General features: G+C 40.1%; 1 protein-coding gene across 4 annotated transcripts in view; it reads left to right on the forward strand.

Moving 5' to 3' along the window:
* Nucleotides 1-10,971, forward strand: part of ZRANB3 (zinc finger RANBP2-type containing 3) — a 312,440-nt gene extending 301,469 nt beyond the window's left edge. For all 4 annotated transcript variants that reach the window (XM_032856167.1, XM_032856166.1, XM_032856168.1 and 1 more), the window contains 4 exons: nucleotides 3,725-3,835; nucleotides 4,826-5,228; nucleotides 7,924-8,055; nucleotides 9,910-10,971. In XM_032856167.1, coding sequence (XP_032712058.1) covers nucleotides 3,725-3,835; nucleotides 4,826-5,228; nucleotides 7,924-8,055; nucleotides 9,910-10,008 — 745 coding nt within the window. In that variant the 3' untranslated portion in view covers nucleotides 10,009-10,971. The remainder of the gene's footprint in view (nucleotides 1-3,724; nucleotides 3,836-4,825; nucleotides 5,229-7,923; nucleotides 8,056-9,909) is intronic.
* The last annotated feature ends 393 nt before the right edge of the window (nucleotides 10,972-11,364 follow it).

The following is an 11,364-nucleotide window of genomic DNA, read 5'->3' on the forward strand; positions in this document are numbered from 1 at the left end:
GCCCTACTGGTTTCTCTGCTCTGGATTTTCTAAGGTTGAATTCAAGGTATCAGCGGGTTGGACTCTCCCTGAGAGTCCGGAGTCCATTTCCACACTCAGTCAGGTCGTTGACAGAATTCATTTCCTTGTGATTGTAGGACTTGGGTTTTCTTGCTGGCTGTCAGAGTGGGGCTTGCCCTTAGCTTCTAGAGGCTTTTTGCAAGTTCTAACACAGGAGTTCCTACATCCATGGGCCAGCAATGGTGTGTCAAATCCTTCTCATTCTTGGAATTGCTCCCTTAAGGTCAGCTGATTAGTAACCCGAGTTACATCTACAAAGTCCCTTTACCACAGGACCTAGATGAGTGCTTGCCTGAATACGAGAGACAGGAGGAGTCCTAGGGAGAGATGGTTAAGATACTGCCTCCCACATAAGTTAAGAGACATCAGGAGCGATGGGAATGGAGGAAAGAGGATGGGGAGTGGTGCCGAGAGGTAGATCTGGAGACCTCAGTGACTGATGAGAAAGAGGGAGAGAGAGGGAAGGCTCCAGGGAAGTGGACTTAGCAGAGCAACGAAAACAAAACTATGTGCCCGCAGAGGGGTGTGCTTTGGGGAAGCGTGCTTGTTCTTGCTGGACAACCCCAGCAGGTCCCGTGACTTGGCGTAACTGTGTCTCTCTTAAAGCAGGTGTGAGAGATTGGGCTGCGCAACAGCCCTGATTGGAAGTCTGTATGAGGAGCAGGTAGACACTGGATGCCTTGCCCTCCCACTGTCCTACCAGTTTACTTTCTGTTGAAACTGAACCAGGGAGGCACCAGCCTTGGAAACACCAGGCTTAGTGGAGATAAAGGAAAAGGCGTTCTATTGGAAACCAGCACTCTCCAGACCCCTTTCTTCACTTCCAGGGTACTACACACATTTTACTTTTGAGCAGAAAATTAGAGGATTCCTCTCTAAAAAAATGGAATGGCCTTAGAATAAAGACACACAGACAGTAATTTTAAGCAGTGGCTAGATCTCCAGCCAGATTATCCTGCAGTGATACACACCATTTCGCGCGCGGAACCCTTCCAAGCTCAGATTTTGCAGTTAGCTTTGAGTAGCTCCGTCTTAAATGTGGATGGAAGCCAAGGTCACCAGCTCTTGTTCCAGCTGCTTAGTTCGCATTTGTCAAAGGCAGGCCTGCTTTCCTCGGAGCCCTGTTAGGGTTAGGATGCCAGCGATTTCTTTGGACCCCCAAAGCAGGTCAGCATCCTAGAGCCCAGCACTGTTTTCACTGTTGTGGCCACTTTCCAACACACTCTTCTCTTCTCTAAAATTTGCCATCTAATACTGCCATGCCCACCCAGGAATTACTTCAGTAGGCAATGTTCTCCCTTCCCTATTCTTACACTAATCCTTTTGAGAGGTGGTACACTTACATCAGCTTCCCAGCAAACCTCAATGGAAAATTAAATGGTGGTAACACAGCCATGTTTGAGAAGATGCCAACCTCCCGCTTTGGGGTTGATTGATCTCTTTCTTGTGGTTTCCAGAATTTTGTGCTTAAATCTCTTGTAGGAAAGGTTATTTTTAGCTCTTAAATCTCTGAATAGATTTCTCAGCATCTTTTAAAGTTACTGAATTAGGTCTTGAAGCTTTTAAACACTGAATAATACCTGAGGCAAGGCTTAATATCCCCTTGCCCCTCAAAGCCAGGAAGTGTTTGAGTTCATTAGAATCCACTGAAATACTTTGGTAAAGTGCTTTTGTCGAGGGAATGAAATGGTTGAAGAATTGGGGGATGAGGGGATATGGGAAATTTAGGAACCAAAAGGGCAAGTTAGAGAATTCTGGAAGAATTCACTGTGATTCTTTTTTAATTTGCTTTCAGAATAACACACCAGTAGAAATGCAAATATATGAAAAGAGGGTCACTCTTCCCAGGAGAAATGCAGATTTAAAGCTATAAGGAGATATGTATCACCATTAGCAAAGATGTTTTTAACTGACATATCTTGTGCTAGTTTAAGTGTAACGAAACAGGTCCACTCCCGCCTTGCCAGTAGGCCCCTCTATTGGTTGGTACAAACCCAAAGGAGAGCGCGATGTGTCAAAATCTGTCCAAATTTAAAGCACCCAAGACCTTTGACCCAGCAGTTCTGCTTCCAGAAAATTTATTCTACAAGGATTTAATGTGTAGAAATAAGTGCGGGGATATTACAGCACTATTTGAGATAGCAGAGACTAGAATAGTGAACTAATGGCCATTAATCAGAAACTGGTTAAACATATTATATGGTTTATTGAAATAATGGAATAACATGTCATCATTAAAAAACAGGGTGACCCGTATGTACTAATGTGGAAAGACCTCTCAGATGGATGTGTAGGTAAAAAAGAGCAAGGTGGAGATTAGTGTTTATTATGCTACCATTTGCTTTTTAAAAAAAAAAAAAAGTATAATGAGGAATGACTGCTAATGAATACAGGTTTCTTTCTGGGGTGATGAAATTGTTCTGGAATTAGTGGTGATGGCTGGACAACCTTGTGAATGAACTAGAATGCCCTGAAATGTAAACTTTAAAATGGGAAATTTTATGGTATAAGTTATATGTCAGTAACAATACTGAGAAAATAAAAGGTATAAACCTATACACAGAAAAACATTCTAAGAGGATGTGTTAAAAACTGATCATAGAGCTAACTTTGGAGGAGGGCTGGAAATGGATGCTAAACTTGCTCTTCACCATATACACCACTGCCTGCCTTTTGAATTTCGAAATATGTGCATGTATCAGCTAGTCAAAAAATTAATAGTTTATAAAAACCAAATCTGTTAATTATTAAATCTACTTTAACAGAAAAGCAAATTTCTAAGATCTTACCTACAATTACAGAATTCCATTGTGATTTAACTTTAATTTTATTGTCAAGATACCAAATTAAGTACTTGGAAATATGAAGAAATTCATGTTTAAACTAATTAAAAAGGAAAAAAATTACAATAAGTGTAAACTACCAGAGAAAGTGGGCCATGCTAATTAGAAGAAATTAATTGGGTAATTGCATTTTACCTACTTAAATTCCCCCGTCACCTTTAATTGGAATAACTTTCCTCTTTACTTCCAGTCCCTAAACCATTGTGTGGTATCAGTAGTGTTGTGTAATAAGGTTCTGAATCCCACATCAAGAGTGGCTTTATTTCAGTGGAAGATTCCATAAGCCCTGTATGGCTGATAATAATGGAAACAGCCTTAGGAATATAGAAGATGTGATGAAACCTGGTTAACTAAAAAGAGAATCACTTTCCCCCAGTACGCTGATACCCTATTGTAACCGATCAAGGTGGCTGAAGGAACCTGGACAAAAAGGCCAAGAGGGAGGTACACATGCAGGAAGAGATTCTCCACACAGCGTGGCAAGCTCTTTACTCACAGCTGTCAGTTGTGCGTGGATTTGGTTGTTTCTTATTCCTACACCCACTCCTCTTGTCCCCTAAGTGAAAACTGGTCCAGAGGATACTGAATGACTCTTGAAAGACTTAGAAAAATAAATCTTGAAAAAACCACTTTGGAACAGAAATGTGTTTCCCACACGTGGAAGCCAATGGAAAGGTAGGAAATATTCCCTAATATTGGTAATTAGCACCATGAAGATTCCTGTCTTGGCTTTTCTCCTCTTGCTTTTACAAGGAGGGATAGGAGCATGAAATAGAAAAACTTAGAAGAGAGGAAATCTACTTAACATGTAATTGTTTTAGATACATCACCAAAGAAGATGTTGCTGTAGCCTCATTGGACAAGGTGAAGAAGGATGGGGGCCATGTCCGTCTCATCACAAAGGAGTCCGGGCCACAGGAACTTCCTACACAGTAAGGTTTCATTTATGAGGAGGACCGTAGTACTATGTGTCCTCCTTTAGAGTTCTGTATTCATGTTTGTGATCATGCTTGACCTTGATGTGGCCACTTACAGGTTAGAAAGAGCTTTCACGGTATGGTAGCTCCTCCATTCTCCTAGTAACCCTGTGAGGAGTAGGATGTCCTCACCTTAGACATCAGAAGGACCCTGAGACCAGGTAGACCAAGTGACCCACCCAAAGACACTAGATGTTCCCAGGCATGAGCTCTATCACAAGAAGCTTTTTCTTTTAACGCTTCTAACAGCCACGGAAAATAGGCAAGCAGTTGTGGTAATTCCATGTAGGACCTTTCAACATAATTGAGGAATGTGCCTTTTCCTTTTAACAAATTGAGTGCATGTCCTGTCATGTTTCATTTCTCATTTTAATTCAGTCAAATCTGGATATACCTGTAGAGGCACATACTTAGCAAGTCTTCCATTCCAATTCCTAAAAACACTGTTAGCACCTTGGCTCTGTCACTCTGTGGGTGTGACTGTCTGCTGTAGGCCAGCAGGGGCTGCCACAGGGTGTCATGGAAGCCTGTCCTCCTGCAGTGTGTGGTCCAACACACGCAGAGCATAGGAGCCCCAGCTTCAGGTGGGGTTTCACATTAGTCCGTCCTTTCTTAGGCTGAAAAAGGATTTTCTAACTTCTCATTTGCCAGCTTCCCCAGGTATTTCCAAGTCTGATTGTTTAACTTGAAGATATCTAAATTCCCAAGAGAGGCAGCATATTTGTATTCAAATGAATTTTGTAACACCCCCATTCTTTCCTTTATTTGGCATGGAGCATCAAGTGCTGACTCTCTGTTGTTTCCACACTGAATCGCAGAATCTGTGGGTCCTGCATTTACTGTTTATCCGTACAGAACCTTTGAAGACCGTTCATTATTTGAAGTAGTGATTCTTTGGTATTAAGTGCTCATTAGTTAGTTATTGCATGTTTTGCTCAATTCTAGAAAGTTCCTTGATGATGGAGTATGTGTTCCATTTCTAAATCCCTGCGTAGCCCAAGCTGTTCTCACTGGGAAGCCTTCTATATCCAAAGGCTATGTGCAAGCTGTGGATAATGAAGGAAATCCACTTTGCCTTCGCTGTCAGCAACCCACTTGCCAAACTAAGCAAGAGTGTAAAGTGAACGCTTGGGATTCACGGTTTTGCTCTCTGAAATGTCAGGAAGAGTTTTGGATTCGATCTAATAACAATTACCTGCGAGCCAAAGTATTTGAAATTGAACATGGTGTGTGTCAGCTATGTAATCTGAATGCACAAGAACTCTTTTTACGTCTGAGAGATGCCCCCAAAAGCCAGAGGAAGAATCTTCTGGATATTACCTGGATCTCAAAGCTCCCACTGGAACAGGTAAATTATAATTATGTGACAGAAGTCTGCATTGTACTGAGTGATGAATACTGACTCAACTTTTTTAACTTTTTAATATGGCAATTTTTGAAATAGACATACAAAAATAGAAAAATCAACCCACAGACCCATCACCGAACTTGAACAGTTATCAGCATTTTGCCTTCATTTTCATTTGTCCCTCACCTCAGTCGTTTTTTTCTCCTGGGATTATTTTAAAGCAAATTCCAGACAACATTTTTTTTTTTTTTTAAATAATGTCTACATCCATTGTGGCACTTGAACTCAAGACCCTGAGATCGAGTTGTATGCTCTACCAACTGAGCCATCCAGGTGCCCCTCATTTCCTCTTTAAATACTTCCATTATGTACCTCTCACAGAGACTTCCTTCCACCCTCCTTCTTTTTGTCTCTTTTTAAAATATAATCCTGTAGCCCAGTGCCCATTATCATACCCAAAACAATTATCATTACTTAGTAACTCCAGGCTTGGTTTCCCAGATTGTCTCAAAATATCTTTTTGCAGTTGCTTTGTTCAAATTAGGATCACAATATGATCCACACACTGCATTTCTTCATTATATTTCTTATGTTCCAATTAATCTATAATATCACCCCATTCCTTTTTTTATACCATTGACTATTCAAGAAACTGAATCATTTGCCTATAGGATTTCCTACATTATGGATTTGTCTTCCTGTATCCTCATGGTATTATTTGACATGTTTCCCTATCCCCCTGATTCCGGAATAATAGTTATAAGATATTGTGGCTTAATTAGATTCTGATTAAATTATTTTGGGAAGAGAGCTTAACAGATGATACATTCCATCAAGAAGTACCTATGGTCTGGTTGTTCCACTTTTCATGATGTTAGTATTGAACGACAAGAGGAAGATAACCCCCAAAATATAATTACAATGAGAAGAAAATATTTATGTTCATCCCACTGTAAAATGTAATTCTGGCAGAGCAATTTATGGAAAAAATATTACTCTTAGAAAACAATAACCAGTTTTCACTTTTATTTCCAAAATTCAACTGGTTTCTAATGTTGTGATCTAATCGGTTCTAAGTTCCAAACTAGAGAAAAATGTTTAATTTTAAAAGTCACTCCTGAGCCATTCTCTCCCCACTAAAGTAATGGATAAATTTCTGCCAGTTGGTCAAATCAGACATTTTTATTTGCCTAGTATCACCAAATTATGACAGAATTAATTAATTAAACATCTCTACAAGATGAATTAGCATGACTTTGAGGGCTAGGGAAATATACTATTTCCTTCATGATACCCAGAGTTCCTGAAATATCCTTTAGTCTAATTGGTGAGGGACACACGCACCCATCCCAGGGGTGTCAGCCAGACGGCAGTAACTGTCTGCTGCCTCAGAGCAGTCTTCCAGAAGACACACAATGAAAGGACACAAGGACATTCTGAAAGCAGCCTGTCCAGGAACAGAAGTTATTACATAGTATGCTATTAAAAGTGTTCCAAGGCTAGAGAGCACCATAGGGCTCATATTGGCGAGGACCACTCCAGAGAGGGAGTGGTTGTTTTAAGAGGTAAATTTAGGATGCTGAAGACTGACCCATGTGACTGGGAACTACTAGAAGGAATAGAGAAGCACCTCTGGATTAGAGAGTCCGCCCGAGGAGAGACTGTCGTGAGCAAAAAAAATGATTACAAAAAGCAGACAAAATGGATATTCTTTCCTAAGAACGTGTCATTTGCTTGACGCACAAGATGGCCATCTGTAACTGCTTCTCACAAGGCTGGCCTCAGCTGGACAGAGTTCACTGCTCCACCCTGCTGCCTCTTGGGGCTCCTCTCGGGCTGGGCACTGCTGGTTAGGTCCCTCTGCCTCCACGTGTCTGACAAAGTGTGTTAGATCCATGACACAGGTTCCCCTGGCCAGCAGCATGCAGCGATTTTAATTTCGGCCTTGTCCAAGATCATGCAAATACGAACAAGCTTCATGCTCATCTTTATCATATTGAAAAAACTACAATGCTGAGCTGGATTTACTGTCTCGAGCAGGATGCTAAAATACATCCCATTTTAATGTAGGTCATCAAGGATAAAATATAAAGTGCATATATGTGAGCTGGACTAAATAGTGCTGCTTTACGTGGACAACTTTGTCTATTCTAGATAGGCCAGTGAGAGAGATTTGTTGTGGAAACTTCGTTCCAGTCCATGGAACTGGGGAGGTTCCCAGATGAATGGCATAAAGGTTCCGGGTGACAGCTGTTAAACTTTCACTGTTTATAATAACAAATGACTTTAGGTCAATAATTAAAGATTATTTGACTCAGTAATATTCAGAATTTTTTTTAATTTCTAATCTGATCTCATTCTTGTCACAGTTTTCTTTACTGACTATCTAAACTAGCTCAAAGGTGCAGAAGCAAGTAATTTTTCCCCATCTGTCAGGAGTCTTGGTACTTTATACTTGCTTGTAATTTTTTCAAAATGGGTTAGGTAAGGGAAAAAGAACTTTTTCTAGAAACATATTTTATTGCTTTCAAATTGCTAACCTAGAGACTTTTTCCTATTCACAATAAAAGCTATAAAAAGCCATCCTAATGTATTTTTTGCTGTGATTTTGCTGTATAAACATGATTGCACAAGGCAAAACCACCAGTTCCCACAGCATATGTTGAAAAGTGCTGATCTTGTGTTCTTACTGCAGCTTAATGAAATGATAAGAAGCCCAGGAGAAGGGCATTTCTGGCAGGTGGACCACATCAAGCCCGTGTCTGGTGGAGGAGGACAGTGCTCCCTGGACAACCTGCAGACGCTGTGCACAGTGTGTCACAGGGAGGTGAGTGACACTATGCAGACCCATGTGGCTTCATCCTGGGACAGCAAAGAAAAGTGTGTACACAGGCGTAGGAGGCTGAGTGGATGAAGCCGTATCCCTGGTCTGGGTTCCGAGATGGCTTTATTCCCTTCATCACCTGAGTTTCCTCTCAAGGCTGATAGGAGTTCCCAGTCCCAGACAGAAGAGAAGCTGCTTTCCTTTGAATTCATTCTGGGACAGGGAATTGTCACCACCGCCTAGAAGAAAATGAATGTAACTTACATGGTGTGGAAGTGACCCAGACCATCAACCCAGCAGACTGGTGAACTGAGGCAGTGATATGTGTTGACGTTTGCAGCTAAGGCTATCTTGACATGTCAGAGAACATTAATAAATTCTTTCCAGGACCCCTCCTTCAGTTCAACATGCAGACATTACACTCTTGGCCAAAGTGCAAAACTTGTTAACCTTGGCTCCTTTTTGAGCTATTACCTGTTGCTTAAAACCGCAGGGGAAAATAGTTACCAACAGTATTATTTACCAACTATTATTTACCAAGTAGCATGGACTTTTAACAGGCCATCTAGCAAAAGGATCTGCTGATTAAAGTTTTCTTAGAAAGAAGCATACATTCAATACGCACTTTGTATCTAACTCTTTCTAATTGTGACAGGATTTAAGCATTTTCCCATGTTCCCATAATAAGCATTTATGTTTATCATCAAAAATGGCTACACGTTATTCTATTGAGTATATGTCTGCTATAATTTATTTAGCCACTCCCAGACTGATGAACATTGAAGTGGTTTATATCTCCTGTTTACACACTGTTCTTTCTGTTTTGAGGTTGTTCCTTTAGATTCTCACATGTAAAACCACGGAATGAAGGGTTTGACCGTAGGAATTTAACTCCAAGCAGTTTACCAAAGGACTGTGGTCTCCTCCTGTCTCCCGACTCTGTTGGGGGATGAGAGTGCCCATTGAACTGAGCGAGCTCATCAGTGCTCATGTGAGGGCAGAAGAAGGGCCTGCCACTATTTTGTTTACCAAAGATACTAAGGGTTCTAAAAATGCTAATCAGTGGTATTGACATTTCAAAAACTGTTCAGATCCTTTGCCATTGTTCATACTGTATAAGCACTTTTAGCCTTATTTTAATACTTTAGGTTCCTCAGTTTCTTCACAAATACAATTCTTACATAAAATGGATCTTTTAAGTAGGGTTTTTTGCTTTCAGTTTTAACCCTCTTCTCTCTCCCCACACCTGCCACCTGGATAACTTCACATACCTGAACTTCAACTGGGAAAAAAGTCATCTGATTTCTCAGCCATGAAAATTATTGGCACATGCAAGACCTATTAAGAGAATTACTATGTAGCAAAAAGAAAATCCACCCCTTCTGTAATCATTTTTAGATTCTCATGAGAAATTTTATTTGTGGAAATAGCAGAAGAATCCGGTTTTGATCTACCTCACTTTGTTTTTCTGCATTGGCTTGGGAGTGGCTTCTGAGCCCCCAGAATGGAAAGCCAGTAGGCCTTACATGCACCACACTGGGAGAAATCACAATGCCTTATGTATGCCCTTACTTAGATGAGAATCAGGGCCTCCTAAAGTCTTCAAATGAGGGATTCACAGTCTCACTGGGGAGTAAGTCATTCTCCAAAGCATCTGGTCCTAAGTGAACCTAGGACCCTGGGGCATTTACTAGAGCTATTGGGGTCCTCTTGTGGCATGGTGTGCCATCTGAGGGCAAAGCACTGGAACTGGGCATGGTGATAATGTAGATTTTTCCAGACTAATAAAGTTTTTGAGATTCCAAAACCAGTACTCTCTTCCTAACAGGTGTACCATTTATATTTTTTACCTTTTAGAGAACTGCCAGACAAGCTAAGGAAAGAAGCCAGGGGAGAAGACAGTCTCTAGCATCAAAGCATGGATCAGACATCACAAGATTTTTGGTGAAGAAGTGAAGTATAAAAATTGTTGAATGGATGACAAATGGTTTACATGTGGAGGAACCGAACACATTTTTTTCATGTTTCTCATATGAAGAGTGAACATTTTTAGAGCAAAAAATCAAGAATTCAACTTTCCCTTTCGTATTATATGCTTTTAGTGTCCAATACCTTTTGAAAGTTCTTAACACAAACTGAGATACAACACTAAATATTTCTGTGATCTTCATGATTTTAGGCAGGCTCTCAATTATGTTTCAGTAAGGTTTTGTTGAGCTTTCATTTCCCCCTGTAGTACCTTAATCATGGTATTATGCATAGATTGTATTTGAAAAATATACTCTCAATTACTTGGAAAATGCTGCTGGATTAGTATTGGTTATGAACTGCTGCGTGTAGATTCAGAACACTGGAAAACTGCAAGGGAAATTTCGGAGGCAAATCATCCAGGAATTCGGGGGCAAGCATGAGCACCCTGGTTTGTATGCGAGAGAGATTCTTACTCACTGACTGCCTCCAAAATGGGCTTTGAGCACACATTTTGAGTGTTGCCCTATTTGTTTTATTTCTTAGCAGACTGTCTTTATTGAAAAGATGCTTCTGAAAATAAGCTAATTGGACCTACAGTGTTTGTAGATAATTCGGTGTTCTAGATTTGTTAAACCTAGTAATTGTTAAAACTGTTTAAAAACTGAAAACATAGAATGTCACTTGAACTTCATTTGTCAGTTAGTTAATTTTAATGCATAAAACTACGTTCAATGTCCAAGTGCCCTTTATCTCCTGGCTATTACTTTGTTTTTAAAATCCCAGTCTTATTAAAAGTGTATTTTTACTGGTACCTCTTTTAAAAAGAGTAGGACGATAAAACACTTTATACTAAAGCATGAGCAGATGGAAATATAGGTTTCAAAAAGACAGTGGTAATACTAATGTATCATTGATATTCAAAAATAAAAGCATGACAATAAAACAAAACCAGGTTACAAGTCCTGCAAAATATCGAAGTCATGCGAGGTAAGGTAGAACTACACAAAATACAGGCCCAAGGAAGAATTACATTCATGAAAGTCCTGTTTGTAAATACTGTTTGGATGTAAATTTCATTTATTTATTTGAGCACTTTACAGTCTTCATTAGTTGCTGATGTTTTACAATGTAGAGGACTTGCTTTTAAAGAAAGATTATTCAATCATGAATTATCCTTTTAGAGTTCTTAAGGTTTATAACTTCTATTGTATGAGAGCAAATAGTGGTGTTTATTTTATAAATTAGGTCGGGCTTGCTTTCTCCTCCTTTCTGCTTTGCTGGTCAGGCTCTTTGCAGTTTTCTGCCTCATTGCCAGGGTAACCTAGGATTCCTCACGGCTGA

The sequence above is a fragment of the Lontra canadensis genome, unplaced genomic scaffold (assembly GCF_010015895.1).
Source record: "Lontra canadensis isolate GAN:19392208 unplaced genomic scaffold, GSC_riverotter_1.0 scaffold11, whole genome shotgun sequence".
NCBI lineage: Eukaryota > Metazoa > Chordata > Mammalia > Carnivora > Mustelidae > Lontra > Lontra canadensis.